The sequence below is a fragment of the Silene latifolia genome, chromosome X (genome assembly GCF_048544455.1).
Source record: "Silene latifolia isolate original U9 population chromosome X, ASM4854445v1, whole genome shotgun sequence".
Lineage (NCBI taxonomy): Eukaryota > Viridiplantae > Streptophyta > Magnoliopsida > Caryophyllales > Caryophyllaceae > Silene > Silene latifolia.
This window is the reverse complement of record NC_133537.1, coordinates 310,718,298-310,727,410: the sequence shown is the minus strand read 5'-3', so window position 1 is coordinate 310,727,410 and position 9,113 is coordinate 310,718,298. Positions and strand designations below refer to the sequence as shown.

Sequence of the window (9,113 nt, the reverse complement as noted above, 5' to 3'; positions counted from 1 at the left end):
ATTACAATACGAACATAATTAAAAAAAATAAAAAGAGTTTTAGATCCATGAAATTCACTACAAACCCAGAAATTAAAAAAATTAAAAAAATTGGGCTTTAATTACCATTGAACATAATAAAAAAAAATCGAAACAAATAGTTGGTAAAAAAGAAATTAATCATAAATGTATAACAATCGAAAAAATAATATAAGGAGTCAAATAAATACGATATCAGTAAAATCAGTAAAGTAATCATATATATAAATTGAAAAAAGTCGTCCTGATAACAGTATTTTTTTTTATAAAATAGTATATTTATTTAAGAAAATAACAATATCACGATCATAATTATCTGCAGATCTAACAATTTTAAATGACATGCAAATGAATTGTTGCTTTAAAAATTGATTTTAAAAACATTTAAAGTTATTACTTACATGAATCTTTTTACAATATTTAACTCAATATCTTCAATATTTACAGAAAGCCTCTTAAATATACAATAAATTGGGTTTAATAAAAAAAAATGGGAGGACGATTGGATGAAGGTAGATGATGAAAACCTATATTTGAGGAAGATGAGTAAGGGTATGAGTGACACTAAATATGTGGGTTTAATTTGAAGTTTTTTAAGAGAGAGGAATGAATGAGAGTGGGATGCGGACAAGGTAGACGATATGCATTAATAAATACAAATGCTCCGTATGTACTTAGGGTTTGTTTTGGGGTTGGGGGTGGCTGGGAAATACGGAGTAGATAATGAGATGGTATTGTTTAATCACGAATTCTCATTTGTGACGGTCCATATCCGTCACAAGCTTGTGACGGGTCAAATAAAACTCACATGGGAGGATAAAGACAAGTCATTCATGATTCCCTATGCATTCTACTTTTTGTCTTATCTACCCTTGTGGGTGATACTTGACCCGTCACAAGCTTGTGACGGATATATCTGTCACATGTGAGACCTATTGTTGTGTAATTTTGTCTTGGGTTGCTATTTTTATTTAAGTTTTTTTAGCCCATAATAAGATTTCTAGATCTAATAAATCATTGACCGAGTTAGCGAAAGTCAAGTCTACGTTGACACATTTTCATTGTCAACAACTAAAAATTCAATTTTTATCCATTTTAGTCATTTCTTTATTTTTATTTTTGTAAATAAAACATTGTTTATTTATGACGATAAAATCGTTTATAAATTACGAGAGGAGTAAAAGTGTACATCTAATAATAATATGGAGAGGGATAGAGATAGAGATTGTTGTGGGATAATTCATATGGGGTAAAATGGGTATGGTTTTAAATTGTATTATGTTACGGGGCGAGTGTTCTATTATTTTTTCAGATCATGAAACCTCTGTCAGATCGGCCCGTTCTTGAAAAATTGATATGTAACCCAATTTATATTATGAGATTTATCTAATCTATATATGCTTATTATTTCGTTTAATATATAAATCCACTAAAATTTCGTGACATTACGACATAACAATTTAATGTGTATTATATTTTGAAATATATGTTTTAAATTATTAGTATATCAACTATCATATTTGTCACAATATTGAACATTTTTAATCACGCTCACTTATACGATTCTATATATGCTCCTGTATGCAATAATAGCGTTTATTATTACGACCCGTGCATTTTTTGCACGGGTTTAAAACTAGTAATTCAAGTGATTTCCGGGTCTTTTATTATCAAGTTATTTAGGGATAATAGACTACATGCAATAATAAACATTCGGGTCAATTCGAGTCATAGGTGAATCTCCGGGCCACTTTTGCCAGGTCTGCTCCACACCATCTGCAATGGTCCGACCTACCTGTCGATCTTTGGGCTCATTTTGGTCTCACTTAAGTTAAGCCCTAAAGGACTTGATACTAATGTGAGTAGAGTCTCTTACACATAGGGATGTCAATGGTTCGGGTTCGGGTTGGGTGGAGCCTCATCCGTCATCCATCCGTCCTTTTAAAATCTCATCCAACCCGTCCGTCATCCGTGAAACATATCATCCATCATCCATCCATCCATCCATCATCCATGGATGAAAAGGGTGGATCGGGTGATAAATGGGTGTTGTGTATTTATATGTTTCAAGTTAAAAAAAATGATGATTTTTTATTCTCTATAAAAATAAAGTTAGATTATTATTTTAGTTTAACTTTCTAGTGGGTAGGTTAACAAAATATTTATATTGAGAGTATGAAAATATGAAAAAAATGAATATCTTATATCATAATAATGTGTTATATGTAAAAAAACATTAAATAAAAAGTAATAAAATCGGGTGATGGATGGATGGCGGGTGAAATTTCTTCATCCAACCCATCCGTCACCCGTCATCCATTCATCATCCATTTAAGTCGGGTTTTCATCCGTCTTTTAGGATCGGATGGATCGGATTTCGATCGGATACGGGTGAAATTGACATCCCTACTTACACAAATCATAAGTGTCCCAATTTTCCAAGTGACAATATTAATCTCACAATTTGTATTCGATATTATAGTTAGTTTTAATTTGTTGTTCGATAGTTGAACTGCAATATTTGGGACAAGAGATATAATTTGGGAAGTTCATTAAAATTTGTGGACGATTCGTAATACCTTTAACAACTGGGTATCAACGAAAAGCCCAATCAACACTTACTCAGAAAAACAGCCCAAACACAAAAAGTGTAAAAGGTGAAGGACTCTTTCTTCGGTTGGTCAAGTTTTCTTGAGTGTCACGGACTCTAGACTACTATAAGTTGAATAATAATTATACCCTTTTCTCCAAATCCCTAATTCTCTCATCCTTTCTTGTTCTTCCCCCCTTCATCTCGTAAGTCAATCATTTTTCCGATCAATTTCTTCTCTTATTTTCCGATTTTGATTTGATTCTCTGTTTATCAACTTCTGTACAACCCTAATTCTATCAATTTTGATTTAATTTGTAGTTTGATTGAATTCTGAATTTTATCGATATGGCCAAGAGTTCCTTCAAGCTGCAACATCCTCTTGGTAATTAACTTCTCTTCACTTCTATTTTTGTAGTGTTTTAGTTTGAATAATTAAAGTAATGATCGATTGAATTAATGAATCTGTTGCTTAATTCCATTCAAGTTGAAAACTTTATTTTGTAATATTGGGGAGAACATCTTTTTGTTATTGGATTGCATTTGATTATGGTGTTTTGTTTTTGTTTGAGCCCGAAATCTATGGCCAACTTGTGTAGACAGGAATAGTTGTCACTTGTTTCGATTTTTTTTTTAATTCTTTGTTATGGTAATTGAATTGAAGTTTAAACAAATGATTGAGACGGTGAGAGTAAAAAGGCGAATAAGGATCATGTTATATGTGTTCGTTTCTTTTACTCGGACTTGTAGTGGGCTGAATTTCAGGTAGAATTGCTGAATGAAATTCTTTATTTTTGTTTCATTTGTATAAAAATCATTTTTTTAATTGATAGCAATACATTTTTTTCATTATGGCTTTGAGGTGTTTCGTCTTGCTTATTGTGTATGCTCCGTGATTCAATACTACAACGCTCTGTATGATAATGCTGTTTTACATAAGCATGTATAACACGATTGACACTTCATGTTATGCTCATGCTTTGTGCTAATATGGATTATCATAAATTTGCTCTAGTAAACTGATTCCTGTACATTATGATCCAAAATAGTTGACTTTATTTTCTTCAGTTTATTTATTATGGGTGTGACTAATATTTTTGATTCTTTTGCACGACAGAACGCAGGCAGGCGGAAGCTGCCCGCATAAGGGAGAAGTACCCAGACAGAATCCCTGTATGATATTTTCTCTTATACCTTGTCTCTTTTTTAATTGAATTGAATGGTGATTTTTTCTCAATACTTGTGTGTCCCTCTTAAACTTATTTGAGGGTTTTGTTTAGGTTATTGTGGAGAAGGCTGAAAAAAGTGACATCCCCGATATTGACAAGAAGAAGTGAGTACAATATTCTCATTGTAATTCCATTAATGGCTTAATTGCTTTGCTAGTATGCTGTGTTTCTGTAACTGTGTTCGCAATACTTGTATGTAGCTTCTATAGCTATGCATCCTGAATTGTTTACCTTTTCTCTGTAGCAGCGTTAGTGGGATATTGCTAGTCTTTATAGTTTAAAATGCTTAGCTGCTTTAAGCCCGAGACTACTTTCTGTATCTGTTGTGAGAACGTTTTCGCTGTTGTTCAGGACTTCAGGGGGGCGACTGGACGGGTGAGATGTTTAGAATTAGTGTTCCTTATATCATCCAAGTGCATCTCTGTTATCTTTGCAGCATTTGAGTTTGTTATATTTGTTGTTTCACTGTGAGGGTATAGGGATGAGTCGATGACCCTTTGAGAGTTCGTCTCCCAACTTCTATTCTGTTCCTGGATAATTTAATAAGCGGGAAAAATTTAGTATATAATCCATCTGGACAAGGAGAGAATATTTGGTTCCTTGAGCTCGGTCCAATTGTCTTGGACCAAGGAGAGCCATGCGAAGTTGAATCTCTTCTGACACCTTGTTGTCCTTGTAGGTACCTGGTTCCTGCCGACCTAAGTGTCGGCCAGTTTGTCTATGTGGTTAGGAAGAGGATAAAGCTCAGTGCCGAAAAGGCCATATTCATTTTTGTGAAGAACATTCTACCACCTACAGGTAAGCACCCTAAGACTTACATTTAGCAACCAATTCACCCTCACCTTCATTCTCTACTCGTATCTTGTTTATGATATGCTTCTATTTTGTACTCCAGCTGCTATGATGTCAGCCATTTATGAGGAGCACAAAGATGAAGATGGATTTCTCTACATGACCTACAGCGGTGAGAATACCTTCGGGTTCCTTTAAGTGTTCTGCTGGGGTCCTGTAAATAAACTCTATGAGAAATAGACCAAAGTTGTATATTATCTACGCTAGTTATCAATCAAGAATGTGGTTAGTGCCACCGGTTCCTCGTATGCTTGTTTTCAGAAGTTGTCACGTTATTTGTTTGACTTTGTGGATGTTAAATTGTCACGTCTATAATAATTGTTTTATTTTATTTCCTGTTCAGTGCCATTCCTTAACATGTTTATTTGGGTACTCACCACCTTCATTCTTATCCCGTTACTCGATTTCCATACATATGTTGGGAGGCATGTAAGCCAATTTAGATTTCTCTTTTATATTTACTCTCTACATACAACTGAGCTGGGTTAGGGAAAGCACACTGTTAATTGGTGTGGAGAGACTCAAAGTTGAGTCTCTGCTGATCTTAGATTCTTGGCTAACCTATCCCATCCCTAAGGGAGTTCTAATACAAGGTTCTCCTTGTTGATCGATGGCGGCTCAAGTCTTAAACAAATAGAGAAGCATGCTCCTTAGCGGTTGATTTCGTAAAGCAGCCTCCTTAGTCCTTACCATTGTATGATGATTTCGTAAAGCAAATAGAAGTATCGTTTTATTTGCGAAATAATTTGTTTTTGTTAATGTTTGTCAGTCACTCAATGTTGGAAGTACGGTTTACAAGTTTATTTGGAGGCTTGTTCATTGAACTTGATCGAAATTGACCTAATCTGTGGCGATCTAAACGACTTATTTTGCTCAGGAAGCTTCACCCAAAAAATGTAAATTCAGACCCCCACCAAAACAAGACAAACCAACCTCTTATCAAATATTTACCTCATTCTTTTCAATTTTATTTACGAAAATAAAATAAACCTTAAAGTAAGTAAATGATTCAGACAGAGTAGAATTAAATTAGCATCTGTAACCTCTTTCTAAATAAATTACGATTTCATGTATAAGATAATAAATCTGAGTGGGGACTGAGAGAAGATTAGTACGACAACATCTTGAGGTGGTATTTGCGAAGGTCGAGTTCAGGCAGCGAGAGCTGATTTCACAATTAAGATTAAACCTTAAATTATACGATGGTCTAATAATGTGTAACATAATAACATTAGCAGATAGTGGGCAAGTTATCCCACGTATAGCAGCTTGGATTCCAATCGTCACCATCATCTTCATAATCGGAGGTACTCAAAACAGGTAGAGGCGGCTGAGCACCCTGTTGTATCTGATCATCTATACTAACAACTGGATTTTCGCCACCACCATGGCAACTTTCAGGAGACTCAACTTGCGTCGGGATAAGGTCAAGAATGTCTGGTAACACTTCCTTTCCAAAGTTCAATCGCTTGTCCTCTGGCTTCTCGGATTTCATTCCTGTGTTAATAGATCGTATATAAATGACTAATACTCCGCACAAATGAATCAATATATAGATCGTATATATATAAATGACTTGAAATGTGCGTGAATGCAATAAGCCTATGATGATCACATAGTTGGTTCTTACCGGTGCAAGAAGTATCAGAGGCTGAAACGTCCCACTGAAGCCCACAATCATTTCTCTCCCTCTTTACTCCGCGATTTGCCACTTTGATTTGCGCTTCTTGCAGCAAGTCGTCCAATAACCCGCTTTTGGTCCGACCCACATTTGGATTATCAATATCAACTTTCACTTTATCTACCAATACTACCATCTCCTCGTCACTGGTCACATTTTGGTTTGAAGGGAGCTCAAAGTTACCGAGGTTATCAAAATTGAAACCTTCGGAATCAAAACGGACTGGAGGTACTTGACCTGAATCAAATCCAAACCCACCTGGCCTAAGCTGGAATACACCCATTTGTGATGGCGAGGGATAAGGACAACCCAAAAATGTACTCGGGCAGCCCCTCAAGAACTGAGGAGCCAGAAATGGAGTAGGAGGATGTAAGGAGAAAAATGAAGAGGGTACTGAAACAGGGTTGAAGAGGGAAAGTGTGTTATTGTTGCTATTTGATGTTTGTTTGTAGGAAGAATGAGGTGGTGCCAGTGGTTGATGTGGTGGGCTTTTTGTTGACTCGGTTGGATTTGAATGGTTTTGATTCGGGTATAACGATAGGCCTTGTCGTAGTCTTCTCTTCACCCTTGTGTTCCAAAAGTTTTTGATTTCATTGTCGGTTCTCCCTGGTAACTGCTCAAATCTCACAAAGAAAACATAAATTAAGACGTTAATTATATAAATGTCATCTTATTTTCAAAAAATATGTGAGCGTCACTATATGTATATTAGTTGTAATATACAATTATACATGTCCCAACTTCGAAACTATGCACAACTTGAGAAATGTAAATCACCTTGAGGATCAAGCTATTAAAATAACGCTCTCACATAAATAAGTGATGTAATACGTTTCCTCTTTGGTGTTAGTGTGTTACTATGCCTTCTTAAGGCATAGACATGGAAAAGATGGTAATTAGCATTAGAAGGACCACAATTTAGATGTCAAGGTAACAAAAGACGGAAAAACGTGCCAATACTCAAGTAGTAGAATTTACAGAGACAAAAATAACAAAAATGTAAGGATATTCCCACAAAGTAGTGCACTAAAATCTCAGTACACCAACAACAGGAATAGTATACAGATGTGAATATGCGCCAAATACAGTGCGTGCAGAAAATTTGTCAGAAGGATGTCTGCAAAATCCTACACAACAATCTAAACTATTTTGCCTATGTTCTATACCGTGCGCGCGTTATTTTGTACATTTCCACTAATAGACTCACACACATTGAACTGATCATTAATTTCTACACATATTTCAACTAGAGAATTCCCCCCTAGGAAAGAAATTACCGTAATAATCCCCATATAAAAACATGTAACATGGTATATACAATACTTCTCATCTACAACCGTGGTCAATATAAACCGAATTTATAATAAATGAGACGTACAAGTATTATAGACCGCCTATATTATTACATAACGATCTTATTAGATACTTCATCTATCACAATCAAAAGTTGTCTAATTTTTTTTTAGGGAGGGCTATTGACCAAAATCGAAGCCGGGATAATTTAATGTAGAACTATAGGGTATTATTATATGAAAAGTAAAATAAAACAAATCCATTAAATTACCTGGACTAATAAAAAATGGAGGCACAAACTTTGATAAAACATTCAAAAACCGAAGATGTCTTAAAAAAAATTAAGTGTAGTGGTAAGGCTGAAGTATTGTGGCCCATATTCGAATCTCCCCTCTTCTATAATTTATATTGTGATGCAATTAAGTGCATTTATTTAAAAAAAAAAAAAACATTTCAACAAAAAACCAACCCAAATTCAGACCAATAACATTAACTAAAAACCATTAAAAAACATGAAGAAAAAGCAGAGGAAAATCAAGTAAACAAAACAATAAAAAATGGAGGCACAAACTCTGATAAAACATCCCAAAACCCATTTTCACATTTCAACAAAAACTCAAATTCATAACAATAAAATTAACCAAAAACCATTAAAAAAAACATGAAGAAAAAACAGAGGAAAATCAAATGAATAAACAAAACAATAAAAAATCAAATTAAGGAGAAGAAGAAGAAAAATACATGTTGAGAAATGCGAGCCCACTTATTGCCAAGCTTAGAGTGAAGATGAATAATAAGACGTTGTTCATCAACTGAAAACGGACCTTTCTTCAAATTAGGCCTCAAATGATTAGCCCATCTTAACCTACAACTCTTACCACACCGCCTTAACCCCGTATTCCTTTGCACCGCGTTCCAATTCCCTTCTCCGTGTTTCCTCACGTATTCCACCAGCACAGCATCCTCCGCTGCCGTCCACGGTCCCTTCTTTAACAATTCCTCGCTTCCATCTACGTCTCCGCCTCCCTCGCTGCTGCTGATGGTTAACATGTTAATTAATTGAGAATTGGGGAAATGGGGGTTGATTAGTTAATTAATTAGTTTGAGTTTGAGGGGTTTTTATGAGGTTTGAGCTGGGATTTTTTAAGAATGTTGCTAAAATAAGGAGAGACAGAGAGAGATTTGGGAGATTTTATGATTGAGTTGTGTGTGTGTGTGTGTTTTGGTTTGTCATGCATGCATACGCAATGTCACATGGTTTTTGGCTTTTGCTTTGCTTTTTTACTCCGTATTTTTTTTAACGCGCTTTTTTCTTTCTTCTCGCTATTTTAAAGCTTACAAAATTGTCATAGTTCGGACTACAATCCGTCTCATTAAAGACGGACACTATTCGTCTATAGCTATAGACGGATAGTGTCCCTCTCACAAATGAAAGTTATTAGGCATATAA

The 9,113-nt window shown here is 35.1% G+C and overlaps 2 protein-coding genes across 2 annotated transcripts; one reads left to right on the top strand and one right to left on the bottom strand.

Annotated features, from left to right (window-relative positions):
- The first annotated feature begins 2,717 nt into the window (after positions 1 to 2,717).
- LOC141617459 (autophagy-related protein 8C-like) lies at positions 2,718 to 5,020 on the top strand. Its single transcript, XM_074434657.1, has 6 exons — positions 2,718 to 2,814; positions 2,930 to 2,993; positions 3,726 to 3,781; positions 3,889 to 3,941; positions 4,517 to 4,635; positions 4,733 to 5,020. Exons 2-6 carry the CDS (start codon positions 2,957 to 2,959, stop codon positions 4,825 to 4,827), a joined length of 360 nt encoding a protein of 119 aa, XP_074290758.1. The 5' UTR covers positions 2,718 to 2,814; positions 2,930 to 2,956; the 3' UTR covers positions 4,828 to 5,020.
- Positions 5,021 to 5,654: 634 nt separating this feature from the next.
- LOC141617458 (uncharacterized) lies at positions 5,655 to 8,835 on the bottom strand. The gene is made up of 3 exons (XM_074434656.1): positions 8,405 to 8,835; positions 6,320 to 6,983; positions 5,655 to 6,186 (listed from the first exon to the last, which is right to left on the bottom strand). Exons 1-3 carry the CDS (start codon positions 8,711 to 8,713, stop codon positions 5,921 to 5,923), a joined length of 1,239 nt encoding a protein of 412 aa, XP_074290757.1. The 5' UTR covers positions 8,714 to 8,835; the 3' UTR covers positions 5,655 to 5,920.
- Between the last annotated feature and the right edge of the window lie 278 nt (positions 8,836 to 9,113).

Excerpts from the sequence above, each read along its gene's own strand:
- LOC141617459 (XM_074434657.1), top strand. The coding sequence starts at position 2,957 with ATGGCCAAGAGTTCCTTCAAGCTGCAACATCCTCTTG. Across the intron at positions 3,942-4,516 it reads CCCGATATTGACAAGAAGAA|GTACCTGGTTCCTGCCGACC; the intron begins GTGAGTACAATA and ends TTGTCCTTGTAG. Across the intron at positions 4,636-4,732 it reads GAACATTCTACCACCTACAG|CTGCTATGATGTCAGCCATT; the intron begins GTAAGCACCCTA and ends TTTGTACTCCAG.
- LOC141617458 (XM_074434656.1), bottom strand. The coding sequence starts at position 8,713 with ATGTTAACCATCAGCAGCAGCGAGGGAGGCGGAGACGTAGATGGAAGC. Across the intron at positions 6,984-8,404 it reads GGGCTCGCATTTCTCAACAT|TTACCAGGGAGAACCGACAA; the intron begins GTATTTTTCTTC and ends AGATTTGAGCAG. Across the intron at positions 6,187-6,319 it reads CTCTGATACTTCTTGCACCG|GAATGAAATCCGAGAAGCCA; the intron begins GTAAGAACCAAC and ends CTATTAACACAG.